The sequence below is a fragment of the Caenorhabditis remanei genome, chromosome IV (assembly GCF_010183535.1).
Source record: "Caenorhabditis remanei strain PX506 chromosome IV, whole genome shotgun sequence".
NCBI classification, from domain to species: domain Eukaryota; kingdom Metazoa; phylum Nematoda; class Chromadorea; order Rhabditida; family Rhabditidae; genus Caenorhabditis; species Caenorhabditis remanei.
In genome coordinates, this window is record NC_071331.1 from 22,846,775 (window position 1) to 22,862,262 (window position 15,488).

The following is a 15,488-nucleotide window of genomic DNA, read 5'->3' on the forward strand; positions in this document are numbered from 1 at the left end:
TTTTTGCGGTGCAGACACTTCGCGTTCGTCTTTTCTCTTTTTCTCTGCAAAAATATTGGTGATAATTGGTATTTAAAAAGTTAGATGTGCAGGTTGCCTGGTGATTGGATTACTGTAGCTTTGGCTAGAGATCTGCAGGTTCTTAGAGGTTACTGTAGTCTAAAGTCGACTGAGCTTGAAATCTGGTAGTTTGGTGTGGAATCTGACAAGTACAGTATCCAGTTAGATCTGCATGTTGCTGTGATGTTCCGGACTACTGTAGCCTGAGCTTGTTAGATCAGCAGGTTAGCATCGGGTTACTGTGGCTGGTGATAGTTAGATGCGCCGGTTGCTTTTTCGGATGAAAAACTTCGTTTTTTTTGGGAAAAAAACCGTTTTTTTTCCTTTAAAAATCTCTGAAATTTGCGATTTTCAGCGAAAAAACCTAAATTTTTTGGTTTTTTGCCCGTCCGCCTGTCCTCCCGTTATCCCCCACAAAATCTTTTGAATTTCCCAATTTTTTCAGAAACAAGCCCCGCCCACTTTGTCTCTCGCAGAAATTGTCAACATTTTGGAGTCGAATCTTCAAAAAAGTTCGTATGCATACAGGGTTTTGCACGACGAAATTCGACACCGAAGTCCTTATTATAGGTAGGCGTCAGTTCTATTGGAGGGGTGGACATCTGGACACACAGATAAACAGGATTTAAAGCGAAAAATTGCGATTTTCAGCCATTTTTTAGTTGGATAGCGTGTTTTTCGATATTTTATCAACGAAAAATGATAGTTTTCCTTATATTTTTGACTGAAAATCTACATTCTAACAATTCCAGCTACAAAAAATGGCATCCGGACAGACAGATACACAGAAAAATGCATTTTCAGGCTATAATACTGTTTTTTGCAAAAAGGTAAATTTTGATTCGAAAACCGCCATTTTTTAATGAATACAGTGAGTTTTCTGATATTCGGATTCAATGAAAAACAAGAAGAACTCATTTTAAGAGACTTTTCACCCAGTTGAAAATGTCATTTTCAGCCGATTTTCAGGCGAAAAATATCATTTTCAGCCGCTTTTCACAAATTTCCGGCTCTAAAAATGGTTCACTAGCTGCGTATCAAAACGCCATAACGAAACAGCGAATTGAAACAAATGAAATTGAAATGTTTGAAATTTTGAAAAACACTTATTTTGAACTTTGCTTATTTCACTCTCAGACCTCGTATGATGTTGATGTTTCAAACTATGAACACATCCTCCTCCCCATCCATAAATTCTCAAATTTCGACTCTCTCCACTACGCCAATCTGTTCTTTTTTAGTTTCTCTTTTCGACATTTTTCTGATAGAAAAAGAAATTTGATCGATTCTCCGTGAAACTCGATACTTTTTATTCCATCATAACTTAGGTTTAAAATCTATTTTTTCGCGAAAGGGGGGATCTTGTAAATGCGCTCTATTGATAATCAACTTCTTAAGCGAGGATATTCTGAGAAAGTTTGGCTAAAAATCACTGAAAATAGTCAGAAATCGCTCAAAGCCTATTTTGGACATCCGGACACTACAGACACCTACAGTACCCCCCGTTCTACAGTACCCTAATTACAGGAAATGGTCCGGCGGGCATCGCTTTGTCGTCATTTCTCTCCGGAATGCATCCGTATTACGATCCGAAGACACCGCATGAGAACGTGACGGTTCACGAGAAGTTGATGGCCAATCACGATTTTTCACTTATCGATCAGGTAATTTGAGTGAAAAATGTCATTTTTAGGCTGAAAAATGGTGTTTTTAGGCTGAAATTAGGCCCAATATGGGGAGATTTAGGCTGGAAGCGATTTTAGGCTGGTTTCCGGCTCATTTTAGGCCGTTTTTAAGCCTGAAACAATCAAATTTAGGCTAAGGCCCTTTTAGGCCCGGTTGAGGCTCTTCAGACTTTCTCCTATTGATTTTAGGCTGTTTCAGGCTCGTCAGGCATGGTTTAGGTCGACTTAGGTCGATTTTAAGCACTTTTTAAACGATTTTTGTATATTTGAGTCGTTTTTCGCATTTCTAGGCTTAAATCAGGCCTAAAATAGGCAAATTCAAACTAGAAGAGAGTTTAGGTCCGTTTCAGGCTCGAAAGGCTCGATTGTGACATTTTCAGGCTCAGTTTAGGCCGTTTTTAATCCTGAAACGATCAAATTTATGCTAAGGCCCATAAAGGCCCGGTTGAGGCTCTTCTCGCTCAATTTTGGTGGTTTTAGGCTCATCAGGTCCGTCAGGCCCTTCTTACGCTTGTTTTAGGCTCGTAAGGCTAGATTTAGGCTGGTTCAGGCCCGTCAAACATGGCGTAGGCCTTCTGAGACGGATTTTTGGAAATTTTAGGCATTTTTAGGCTCTTTTTCTTGCTATTTCTTGCATTTTAGGCCTTTTCAGGCCCTCCATAGGCCCATTTCAGTCTTTGTTTCAATGGTTTCTCTGTGAAATTTGTGAAATTTCCTTGATTTCTAAGAACATCGTCGTCGACTTCGAGAGAGTGATAGAAAAAGAGACGCAGACACGAGAAATGCTGACAAATAGTGGGAGAGAGTACTTTTTATAAGAGAGACGCAGACATTCTCACGCATTTTTGGTCAGCCGAATGGAGGTTTTTGATGCTCTCTTTGCTTCTGATGCTTTTTTTGAGAAAATGAGGGATTTGGGGGGATTTAGGAAAAAGAACAGAGATCAGGAGAGTTAGATGTGCAGGTTGATAGGATAGGGGTACTGTAGCTAGATCCTGGAGGGATCCTAGAGGGATACTGTAGCAGGATCTAGAATGGATCTAGGATAGGGGTACTGTAGCAATTGGAGCCGACTTCTAAAGATTTTGGCAGTTAGATGTGCAGGTTGCTAGGATAAGGGGTACTGTAGCAGGATCTCCGGGATAGATCTAGGGTAGTGGTACTGTAGTAGGATCCAGAATGGATCTAGAATAGGGGCAAGCCTGTCGCACGGCCGGCCGCGGCCGGCCGCGGCCCTCGGCCTTTAGGGCCGCCGAGGCCGCGGATGAACCAAATGGGCTGAATTTTTGTACATCGACTAATCTTTTGGTCCTCTACAAGGCCGCCTGAAGAAGCGAAAATTTTCCATGGCTGGGAACTGAGATATAGAATCGGCCCACGGCCTTTTTGACAGCCTTGAATAGGGGTACTGTAGCTGGATCCAGAATGGATCTAGGATAGGGATACTGTAGCAGGATCTTCGGGATATATCAAGGATAGGGGAACTGTAGGAGTTGGATCCAATTTCTGGGGGATTTTGGCAGTTTGATGTGCAGGTTGGTAGGATAGGGGTACTGTAGCTGGATCCTGGATAGATCTAGGATAGGGGTACTGTAGTCGGATCCCAGAGTTCGATACTATGGGGTACTGTAGCTGGATCCTGGAGGCATCTAGGATTGGGGTACTGTAGATGGATCCTAGATAAATCTAGAAAAGGGGTACTGTAGCAGTGAGAGTGATTTTAAGCCGTTTCTGAGCACTTTAGGTTAGTTTTAGCTGTTTTTTCAGCAATTTTCAGCCAATTATAATTTTTTGGAATTTTAGGCACTTTGCCGCACTTTTAATCAATTTTGAGCTGTCGGAGTCATTTTTAGTCACTTTAGGGCGATTTTTAGTTCGAATTTTTAGTCATTTTTAGCCATTTTCAATCGATAAGTCATCTCAAGTCGAATTCCGTCGATTTCGAGGGAATCTGAGCGATTTGGAGCAATTTTGAGCCATTTTCACTTGTTTTCCCGTGTTTTTGATCAAAGATGTGCAGGATGTCGGGATATGGTGTACTGTAGCTAAATCCTGGCATTGGTCTAGAAAGTATACTGTAACAGTTTCAGCATTTTCTGTCGATTTCTAGCAAATCTCTCTGATTTTTGCCTATTTCACTAACAGTTATTGTAATCAATTTAATGACCTCACAGAACGAATTTTTCTTTGGTCAAGGTGTTTACTGACAATGAGGGTGTGTGTGTGTGTGTGACTTTTGATAGTAGTGAGACCACCGAGATCTTTATTGAATTATTTGATCTACATGATCTCTCTAGACGACTTCCCGTGATCTCCAAATGATTTCCTTTTGTCTTCCTGAATGTTCTGTGTACCTATCATAAATGCCTCCGGCACGGGACTTTATTATTTTTGATAAGACACTTGATTGAAGAAGGAGGCAAATGTAGTTTTATTAAATTATGAGGGACCGAAAGGAAACCTGGAATTCTGATGGGATCATGTTCCCAGTGTACTCACTTTTCCTTCCTTACTCTCCATAGGTTGTTTATGTCTGCGCTAGACATTTGTCTAGACTAAAAACCAGTCGACAACTTGGGAGAAAAAGGAAGTGGGTGCTGAAAAGAGAGAGTACATGAGAACTTGGTGTTTATAACATGTCACTATTGAAGGAAATTGTAGAAACATTGCAAATTGGGGGTAACCGCAAAAGTTAAGAAAAAAATTGAAAAATTCGACAAAAAATGGTCCGAAATTGAGAAAACTTCGTTTTTCTGGATCCGGGTTACTGTGGCCACGGATCCAAATTTTCAGGTTTTAGGATCCGGGCTACTGTACCTAGGATCCAAATTTTTAGTTTTTAGAATCCGGGTTACTGTAGCTGGGATCCAAATTTTTAGAATCCGGATTACTGTAGCTGACATCCATATTTTTAGTTATTAAGATCCGGGTTACTGTAGCCTAGGATCGAAACTTCAAATTCTGAAGCCTGGGTTACTGTAGCCTAGGATCCAAATTTTTAGATTTTAGAATCCGGGTTACTGTACCTAGGATCCAAATTTTCAGTTTTTGGATCCGGGTTACTGTATCAAGGATCAAAACTTCAAATTGTGGGGTTACTGTAGCCAGGATCATGATTTCCTTGGTTCTGGGTTACTGTACCAAACATAATATTCGAAAAAATAAAGATCTAGGTTACTGTACCTGAAATCCAGGATACCCTATTTTTGGATCCGGGTTACTGTATCTAAGGTCAAAACTTCAAATTCTGGGCCTAGGTTACTGTACCCAAGATCAAATTCTAAAAAATGAAGATCTAGGTTACTGTACCTCTGATCCAGAATAGACGATTTTAGGATCCGGGTTACTGTATCTAGGATCAGAATTTCTAGTTTTTAGGATCTGGGTTACTGTACCAATGACCAAATTTCAGGACCTCTCATGGTCATCAAACCTGACGGAGCTCTCCCAATCCGGTCGCCCTTTTTCGGTGCTATACGATATGTTAGTCCGTCCCGGTGCCGACATGGGTACAGACACCCCCGGATGCATCCAATGGGAACTCAATCGACACCGTGAAATACCCCATATGGTAATCGGTGAGACGAAAATCGGCGGCTCATGGAACGAGTACGATCCCGAAATGCTTACCGTATCCTTCAGTGATTGGATGGATATGCCCGGATTCACGATGGAACAGTGGTTGGGCGGGAAACCGTTGGTCAAACGACTCCCATCTGTCGCCATCGCTACTTATTTGAAAAAATATGTGGAGAGACTCAGATTGAGAAAGAAATTTCATCAGCACTTTGTGGTGAATTCTATCAAAAAGATGGGCGATGTGTGGATTACGGAGGGGAAGAGAAGTACCGATGGACGTGCGTTTAGGATACGGTCGAAGCAGGTTGTGGTGGCGTGCGGGAAGACGAGTCCCAGGAAATTGCAGGTAATTAGAATTATGAGAATTTGGAGCCCCGATTCGAATTCAGCGAGTCGAGAGCTTTCAGAAAAGTGCCCACATGTCTAGGTTCTGAGCGATTTGGGTCCCGCCCCGATTTCCACCGGGGTACTGTAGTTTTCGTGGTGGGACCCAACCCAAAAACTTTTCATTGTCATATTCGATTTCAGCTCTCTGAGAGCTTTCAGAAAAGTACCCACAAGCCAAGGTTCTGAGCGATTCGGGTCTCGACACGATTTTCGACGGGTTACTGTAGTTTTCGCGTCGAGACCCAAAATTGTCAGAACCAGGGCTTGTGGGTACTTTTCTGAAAGCTCTCGGCGAGCTGAATCTGAATCCGTTTTCAAAATCTGAAATTTCGGGTCCGGTCACGAAAACTACAGTAACCCGCCCGTAAATCGTGTCGAGACCCAAAATTGTCAGAACCAAGGCTTGTGGGTACTTTTCTGAAAGCTCTCGGCGAGCTGAATTCGAATATGTTAACCATTTTGAGAAAAAAAACGCAATCCTAAATTTTCAGCTGCCCAATGAAGAGCATTGCTCATCGAATATTGTGTATGATGTGAGATCTCTCAAAGAGAAATTGGATTCCACGAAGAAGACGGTGATCGACGATGATCAAGAGCATTATGATACACCGTAAGTGATAAAATTGCCAATTTTTCAATAAAAAATTCAAAAAATTACAAAAAATTCGGTGCTAGATGAAATTTGACATCAAATCACCCAGAATTTTATTTCCAGAAGCACATCCGCCTCGGCTCCAGTGATAGTTGTTGGCGACGGCGTCTCGTCGGTGGATTGTGTGAGACACTGTCTGGAAAGGGATATTCCAGTCATTCATGTTATTCGAAGGAATTTGAGAGAGTTGAGAAGTGAGTTAGGGACATCTGGACGCAAAAATTCTCAAAAAATCAGTAAAATCGTTCAAAAACTCAGTTTTTCTATTGAAAATATGTGTTTTTGGTTAAAAATTGATCAAAATTCGAGTTTCGCGGACATCCGGACCCTCGGACACACCGACAGACAGAAATTCCGACCTGAATTTTCAGTTTTTAGGATCCGGGTTACTGTAGCTAGGATCCAAATTTTCAGTTTTTAGGATCCGGGTTACTGTAGCCTAGGATCCAAAATTTTAGTATTTGGGATCCGGGTTACTGTAGCCTAGGATCCAAAATTTTAGTATTTGGGATCCGGGTTACTGTATTCAGGATCCAAATTTCTAGTTTTTAGGATCCGGGTTACTGTAGCCTGGGATCCAAATTTTAAGAATTTGGGATCCGGGTTACTGTACCCAAGATCCAAATTATTAGTTTTGTGGATCCGGGTTACTGTATCTAGGTTCCAATTTTTAGTTTTTAGGATCCGGGTTACTGTAGCTGTCATCCAAATTTTCAGGTTTTAGGATCCGGGTTACTGTACCTAGGATACAAAGCTACAACTTTTAGGCTCCGGGTTACTGTACCTAGAATCCAAATTTTAGTTTTTAGGATCCGGGTTACTGTATCTAGGTTCCAATTTTTAGTTTTTAGGATCCGGATTACTGTAGCCTAGGATCCAAATTTTTAGTTTTTAGGATCCGGGTTACTGTAGCCTAGGATCCAAAATTTCAGGTTTTATCTGTATAAAATCGATATTTTGCAGACGTAATGCTCTCTCGTCTCTCACCCATCCACTATTCCGAATACACCGAAGTCTACCGTATGATGATCGGACGCTCCGCCCACAAAAACTATCAACGTCTTCTGGATGCCAACGTCTCCGCCATCTCGAAATGCCACGTGGAAATCACGACGGGCGGCGGCGAAATCATTGAATCCCCGTATTCTACAGTAGCCGTATGCATCGGACGGGAATCCCATTTCTCCACTGTCTTCGAGACTCCGCCCACTTTTCTGGACTACCGTAACCCGCAGGATGAGACGATGTTCGCTATCGGATCCTACGCTGGCGATCATTTCGTCCGTTTTCTAGTCGGAGGATGTCTACGAGTCGCCCAACACATTTATGCTGGCGGAAATAATAACAATTTGAACAAATTTTGAAAAAAAAAATTTTGGAAAAAAAATTGAAAAAAAAAATTTTTTTTGCAAAATTTAAAAAAAAAAATTACTGCAGGTCCCCTTCCCTTATTATGGTTTCATTTGATGATATGTGTATTTTTCTTATTTTTCTCCCTAAAAATTGCTTTTTTTCAGAAATTTTTCAGAAATTTTTTTTCAAAAATTTGAAGAAAAAAAATCTCTATGTGTATACCCACTCCCCCCATTTCCATTTCCAGTTTGACAAGAGCTTACAAGTCGTATAAAATATTATTTATTTTAATTTCGAATTTTTTTTTCTGAAAATATGAAAAACTGGAAAAAATGTGGATTTTGGACATCCAGACAGACAGAAATAGGCTGAAAAATGGGATTTTTGGACATCCGGATAGACAGAAAGACATCTGGACATTTGGACACACAGACAGACAAGAATACTGGACATCCGGATTATCGGACACACAGATAGACCCCACAAAATTTGAGTTCCCGCTGAAATTGGCCGGTTTTTGTGGTTTTTTTTTCGATTTTTGAACGAAATTTTTGGAAAAAAATGATTTTTAGCGAAGAAATGCCTAAAAATTATTGAAAAATCCTCTGAAAATCGCATTTTTATCTCTGAAAATCACAAAAATTGCTCGAAATCCGTCAAAAAAGAGTTCTGGACATCCGGACATCTGGATGGACACACAGGCCGGACATCCGGACAACTGGACACAGCTACGGACACACAGACAGACTTTTGAATCTCAAAGTTCAAATTACTTAAAATTTTAGAAACGAGAGTGTCTTGTTGTCTGCGTCTCTCTTGGGATTCTCCGACTTCAAACCGCTATATCTCAAAAAGGGGCGGAGCTAGAAAATAATCGTCAACTACAAAAATGTGCAGAATTTTATGTAGATCATTTTTGTGGTTGACAACTTTTTTCTAGCTCCGCCCCTTTTTGAGATATAACCATTTGAGAGCGCAGACAACCAGACTCTTTGGCTGTCTGCGTCTCTTCAAACGCTTATATCTCAAAAACGGGCGGTGCTATGGAAAAATTGTCAATTACAAAAATGTTGCTCTAGATTTGATCTACCGGAAAACAAAATCCATATTTTTGGACATCCGGATATATGGGCACACGACAGACATAACTAATTTATTCGAATATACAATTTTAAAGCATCAAAAATAAAGTTTTTTTTTTGAAAAAAAAAGTTCAGGATGCGCCTTTAACGTCCCCCGTGATGGTGATGATGATGATGTCCCATATCTGTCTCATTTGTCCCCAAATGTGTCCCATGTCCCTCATGCGAATGTTCGTGTCCGAAAAAGATTTGCATAAAAGTGACGAGCGAAAATCCGATGATAATCCATAGCAACTGTTTCAAATGGTTGAAATCATTGCTCTTCTCGGATGCCATTATTTCGATGAAAGTGACATAAATGAAGGTGCCGGCTGCCAGGGACTCTAGGAAAAGAATTGCACAATCCTTATAGATATTCGTCTCCGAATTCTGAAGGACCGAGCCGATGATCGAGCCGAGTGGAGCCATCAGACTGTAGATGAGGATTGTGGCGAGGACGGTTTTTATCTGCAAAAATTACATTTTTAAAGGTTAAGAGTATGAAAAATGGAATCAGCATAGTCGATTTAGTATATACACCAATTTTCAGACAAATTGGAGATCTGCTAGGGAGAGGAGAGACGCAGACAACCAGACACTCTAGCTCTCTGCGTCTCTTCTGACTTTGAAGCGTCATATCTCGAAAAGGGGCGGAGCTAGAAAAAAGTTGTCAACTACAAAAACATTCAAAATTTCATACTCTACATTTTTGTAGTATTCAACTTTTTGATAACTCCGCGCCTTTTAGAGATAAAACCGATTTGCAGAACATTTTTTAGTTGTTTAGTTGAAACTGGGTTTTTGGTGTTTTTTTCTGAAAAAATAAGTATTTCGAAGGCTGAAAATGTAAAAAAAATGAAATCAGCACTGTCAATTTGGTCTAAACACCAATTTTCAGAAAGATCGGAGAGAATAGAGATGGGGAGAGACGCAGAGAAGCGAGAGCGTCTCGTTGTCTGGGTCTCTCCTCAACTTCAAACCGGTGTATCTCAAAAGTGGGCGGAGCTATCAAAAAGATGTCAACTACAAAAATGTGCAAAATTTTATGTTCTACATTTTTGTAGTTAAACATTTTTTTCCAGCTATTCCAGATTTTGAGATATCACGGGTTTTCAACAGAATTTCAATATTGACAAGATTAATCGATTTTCAGTGATTTTTATCAACAAAAATTAGATTTTTGGAGATTGAAAATGCTGGATTCAAATACTACGGTTTTTATTCAGTCTAAACACCAATTTTCAGAAAAATCGGAGATCGGTGAGGGAGGGAAGAGACGCAGACAACCAGACACTTTTGCCGTCTGCGTCTCTCCTCAACTTCGAATCGTTATATCTCAAAAGTGGACGGAGCTATCAAAAAATGCCCAATTAAAAAAGTGTGTAGAATTTCATGATAATTATTTTTGTAGTTGATAACTTCTTTCTAGCTCCGCCCCTTTTGGAAATAATACCACATTTCTGCCCACTTTTCTGTTTTTTTTGGGTTCTATCCGTCGAATCTCGGTATTTTTTGTTTTTTTCGACTTTTTGGCAAAAAGCATCTTCAAAAATGTTTAAAAAAGAACAAAAAAAACTTTTAATGTAGAAAGAGATGCAGACAGTTAGAGAGTCTCGTTTCTCTGCGTCTCCTCGCTCTTTTTTAACTGGGAAACTTTGACGCTCCATAACTCTCTCCCCTCTTGTCCAATCTTAAAACTGTCAACTACAAAAATGTAGATCATAAAATTCTCTACAATTCTCTAATTAAAAATTTCTCTCTATCTCCTCCCTATCTCAAGTTACACTCTTTCATTTCCAGTCCCCAACTACTCCCTCCTTATAACCGCCCTCTCTTCCCTCATTCTCCACGTGGGGGTATAGCTCAGGGGTAGAGCGCTCGCTTTGCATGCGAGAAGTCTGGGGTTCGATTCCCCATACCTCCAGATTCACTTTTTTCTTTTTTTCTTCTTTTTTTCCTTTTGCTATAGAGACGCAGAGAAGTCAGCGTGTCTGGTTTCTCTAATTCTCTAACCTTCAACTTCAAAGCCTTGTATCTCGGCCCCCAGTCGACATAGCAAAAACATTTCAACTACAAAAATGTGTAGAATTTCAAGGGCTATCTTTTGATAGCGCTCACCTTATTTGAGTTTGCCATAGAAATCTGTAGTCCAACCGAGAACGCCTCCACACCCTTGTGCAACAAAAGTGAGAAGAACAGCGCATAAATTCTTCCAGTTGTGTCCTGAACCCCCAACGCGAAGCCCTCGAGAAGCGAGTGGAATGACATGGCCACAGCAAATGTCAGAGATTTCAGAATATTCGATTTCTCATCAGACACCACCCAAGTGGACGCTTCTTCCATGCGGAGGCTGGAAATTTTTTCTTTCGATCTTTTTTTCTCGAAAATTATTAACTCTAGCTGCATAAAACTGTAATAATCGGTTTTCTGAGGTCGCCAGCTTCAAAATGAGCCCCATATTGCCCATATTTCATCCATTTATTAAATTTCGGTGTGAAACACGCGACGCGACCGCGTCGCATCGCACAAAAATTGTGAAAAATCAAAATTTAGCAAAGTTAGGCAATATGGAGCTCATTTTGAAACTAAGAACGTGACAATTGTGATTAACACACTCAAAATAACCCAAAATTGATAAGTTTACGTTTTTCAAAAAAAAAAACTTTTTTTCGAAAATGTTTTTCTTTAGCTCTTTTTCAAAAATTATTAACTCTAGCTTCAGAAAACTATAATAATCGGTTTTCTGAGGTCATCAGCTTTGAAATGAGCCCCATATTGCTCATATTGCGTTATTTTTGAATTTTTGCGCGAAACACGCGACGCGACCGCGTCGCATCATGCGGAAAATCGTGAAAAATCAAAATTTAGTAAAGTTAGGCAATATGAGGCTCATTTTGAAGCTAAGAACGTGACAATTGTGATAAATTCACTCAAAATAATACAAAATTCGATTTTTTTCCGAAAAAAAAAAAAATTTTTCTGCCCAAATTTTTTTTTTCAAAAAAACCCACTTTGTTATATTAACACTTCCTTTTCTCTCCTTGGGCATTCCCGGACTAAGACGGCCGCCGAATTCCGAAGAATTGGCGACTTTATTGCCTCCCCGCTGATTCAACGAATGTGAGTGGCCGTGACCAGGTTGTTGACCATTTCCGAATACCTGTAGGAATGATGTCATTCTAGAATCGCTTTTTGATCTTACAAAAGTGGTAAACTCCTCGATGAAGTAAATGAAAAAGAAGCCGCAACACGTGATGAATTGGGGATAGGCGAAGTGCCAGGTGAGCTCGTACGAGGCGAGGAGTTCTTCGTAGCCTTCGCTGCAAATAGAACAATTTTAATAGAAAATTTACATTCTACGCGTCTAGAGCTTCAAAATGATACGAAATTTGATAGAAAAAAAAGTTTGAAAAATTTTTTTTTTTGCAAAATTTTTATTTTTCACGAAAAATTGTTGGGACTCTTTCTAGCTCTATAAAACTTTAAAAACCGGATTTCTGAAGTCACCAGCTTTGAAATGAGCCCCATATTGGCCATATTCTGTCATTTTTTAATTTTATTGTGAAACACGCAACGCGACCGCGTCGCATCGCGCAAAAACCGTGAAAAATCAAAATTTAGCAAAGTTAGGCAATATGGGGCTCGTTTTGAAGCTAATTAGCTCACAAATCTGACAAACACGGTTAAAATTATTCAAAATTGATGAGTTTCGATTTTTAAAAAAAAATGCGAAAAAATTTTTTTTTGAAACTTTAAATTTTTTAAAAAAAATATACTGTTTTCAACATCATATTACTTCAAAATTCGATTTTACAAGATTGTGAGCTTCAAAATGAGCCCAATATCGATTCGATTTGGTTCATTTTGAAATTTCGTTTAAAAACCGCGACGCGACCGCGTCGCATCGCGTAAAAATCCTGAAAAATCAAATTTGAGCAAAATGGGGCATTATGGGGTTCATTTAAAAGCTGCTGAGCTGAGGAGTAAGAATACAATAATATTTTTGAGGTAGGACCGCTACGCGACACGCGACGCGTACAAGAGTGTTGAGGTCAATATAAAAATTTTCTAAATCTAGTCGATATGGGTGTCATTTTAAAGGTCTCGATCTCAAAAATTTGAAAATCATATTATTTTTTAATAAAACTCACTTAATATGCGGAATAATATCCAAAAAGCAAGTCGCCAAGAAGACACCGCCAGCAAAGCATGTCAAGTAAGACAGGTAGCCTTGTTCAGTCTCGTTTTGACTCCGTTTCATCACGCGGACAATCTGAAATTAATTATGTAGATCATAACTAAAATGGAGAATTTGACCTACAAAAAGTGGTACGATACCGATGACGGCGGTGACCACAAACATGGCGAACGCCAGGATGTACTGTAGCACTGAGGCGGTTACCATAGTTTCTAAATGAGAAAATAATAAATTGGACATCTGGACAAACAGGTGGACAGACAGACAGACAGACAGACAGATAGACAAAAGTAAACTATTGAATACATAAATATATAGATAGTGATAGTGGAGAATTCGTCAAGTAAATTGGGTTTCGGTGAATTCGGTGACTCAATTTCAAATTGCTGAATCTCAAAAAGGGGCGGAGCTAGAAAAAAGTTGTCAACTACAAAAATGTGCAAAATTTTATACTTATCATTTTTGTAGTTAACAACTTTTTGATAGCTTTGCCCATTTTTGAGATACAAGGATAAAAACGACAGAGTACAGACAACCGCGTCTCTCAGTCTCTCAAATAGTTCGACCTAGCGTATCTCAGCGCTCTGTGAGGCTACAAACTACACAAATATAACAAAATGTGCAGAATTTTATGTAGATTATTTTTGTAGTTGACAACTTCTTGATAGCTCCGCCCACTTTTGAGATATAACGCGTTGAAGGGAGGAGAGAGCGCAGACAACGATATACTCTGGCTATCTGCGTCTCTTGACTCGCTGATATCTCAAAAACGGGCGGTGCTATAGAAAAGTTGTCAACTACAAAATTGTAGCACTGGATTTGATCTACCAGAATTGTTTCTGAAAAATAGAGAACAATGGCTGTAAAAATAAGTCGAGAAGGAGGTGGAAATGAGGCGCGCGCAATTATTCCGAACGATTTTGTTGTGAGAATAAAATGAAGGTATTGTAAAAGTCAAAGTGAACTTTTTTTTCTTTAAGACGTAGATCAAATTGGCAAGAGTTTGCTTAAATACACTTTTTCGAATACGAAAAATGGAGGGATTACGACGGGGAACCGTAGTTTGTACGTAGATCAAATTAGAAATCGAAAAATGGAGGAGAAGGGGGAATCGACCTTTTGGTCTTCTAGAATTTAAAAGAATTAGGAAATAAAATCAGAGATCTCTAGATTAAATTAAACTGGTCGGAAACTCTGCGGGACTTAAGTGCATTTTATTTTCAATATTATTTTTGAAATCAGCGTGACGAGAGCTTTCAGAAAAGTACCCACACGCCTAAGTTTAGAGCATTTTGGGTCTCGACACGATTTACGGACGGGTTACTGTAGTTTTCGTGGTAGGATCCTACATAGGCTTATGGGTACTTTTCTAAAAGCTCTCGGCACGTTTAATCTGAAAACGATAATATCAACCAATTCGGACTGAATCCAATAGAGTTATGATGGATTTTTTGGAAAATGAAACTTAGGTTACTGTAGTTTTCGTGGTGGGACCTGAATTGATTGGAACCATGGCAAGATTATACTTTTTTGAACCGTCTTGACACGCTGATCATGAAAATTTAGCTTTCGAACTGTTTTGCGCAATTCCAACAAAGTTACTGCAAGAATTACTATTTTCGCATCACATTCTTATCAACGGCCTTGTCTAAATAAACCTACCTGGCGGACGCCAGATATAAAACTAAACCTGGTCTGATTTAATTACTCAATTAAGTAATTAATTTAGGAAAATCATCCGGAATTTGAATTCTCTGAGACGATTCTTTATATAAAATAGTACTAACTAGGAAAACTCCCTTCCCCCCCAGCAATAAACCCATAAGTAGATGGTAATTGTTGGAAGAGAGAAAATGGGCGGAGTCAAAATGGTCGAAGATTAAAAAAGAAGAACATTCTAATTGCCCTCCGAGGGATTAGAGAGAGGACAGTCTAGTCTAGACGAATGGTTTTTGGAAAAAAGAAAAAATAAGTTGGGCAACAAAAAAAAGTTCTTTCGAAAAATTTCAATTTTGAGAAATAAAAACTATCATAACTCGGTCAGATCTAATTCAAATCAATTGAAATTATTATATTCAAATTCAGCTTGCTGAGAGCTTTCAGAAAAGTATAATCATGATAAGGTTTAGAGTTATTCGGGTCTCAACACGATTTATGGGGCGATTTACGCCGGGTTACTGTAGTTTTCGTGGTGGGACCCAAAATAGACAGAACCTAGGCTTGCGGGTACTTTTCTGAACCGTCTCAATGAGCTGAATCTGAAAATCACAATTTCAATCAATTTCAACCAAATCCGACCGAGTTATGACAGATTTTAAGAAAAATGGGTTACTGTAGTTTTCGTGGTGGGACCCGAATTGTCCCAAACCCTGTCATGATTATAGTCATTTAAATTGTCTGGACGAACTAAATTCGAATATGGCATTCAAAATTTTTCGGGGTTCGGCCTCGAC

At 39.4% G+C, this 15,488-nt stretch overlaps 3 protein-coding genes across 3 annotated transcripts; 1 reads left to right on the forward strand and 2 right to left on the reverse strand.

Annotated features, from left to right (window-relative positions):
- Window positions 1–1,631: 1,631 nt before the first annotated feature.
- Window positions 1,632–7,727, forward strand: GCK72_015849 (uncharacterized protein; the record flags this gene model as incomplete). The annotated part of the gene is made up of 5 exons (XM_053731172.1): window positions 1,632–1,724; window positions 5,158–5,670; window positions 6,203–6,321; window positions 6,427–6,557; window positions 7,327–7,727. The coding sequence occupies 5 exons, from the start codon at window positions 1,632–1,634 to the stop codon at window positions 7,725–7,727; spliced, it is 1,257 nt and encodes a 418-aa protein (XP_053585944.1).
- GCK72_015850 (uncharacterized protein) lies at window positions 6,400–7,640 on the reverse strand (the record flags this gene model as incomplete). Its single annotated transcript, XM_053731173.1, has 2 exons — window positions 6,400–6,499; window positions 7,351–7,640. The coding sequence occupies 2 exons, from the start codon at window positions 7,638–7,640 to the stop codon at window positions 6,400–6,402; spliced, it is 390 nt and encodes a 129-aa protein (XP_053585945.1).
- A 1,215-nt stretch (window positions 7,728–8,942) lies between the features above and the next one.
- Window positions 8,943–13,242, reverse strand: GCK72_015851 (uncharacterized protein; the record flags this gene model as incomplete). The annotated part of the gene is made up of 6 exons (XM_053731174.1): window positions 8,943–9,305; window positions 10,956–11,187; window positions 11,849–11,997; window positions 12,040–12,157; window positions 12,989–13,110; window positions 13,159–13,242. 6 exons carry the CDS (start codon window positions 13,240–13,242, stop codon window positions 8,943–8,945), a joined length of 1,068 nt encoding a protein of 355 aa, XP_053585946.1.
- Window positions 13,243–15,488: the final 2,246 nt, after the last annotated feature.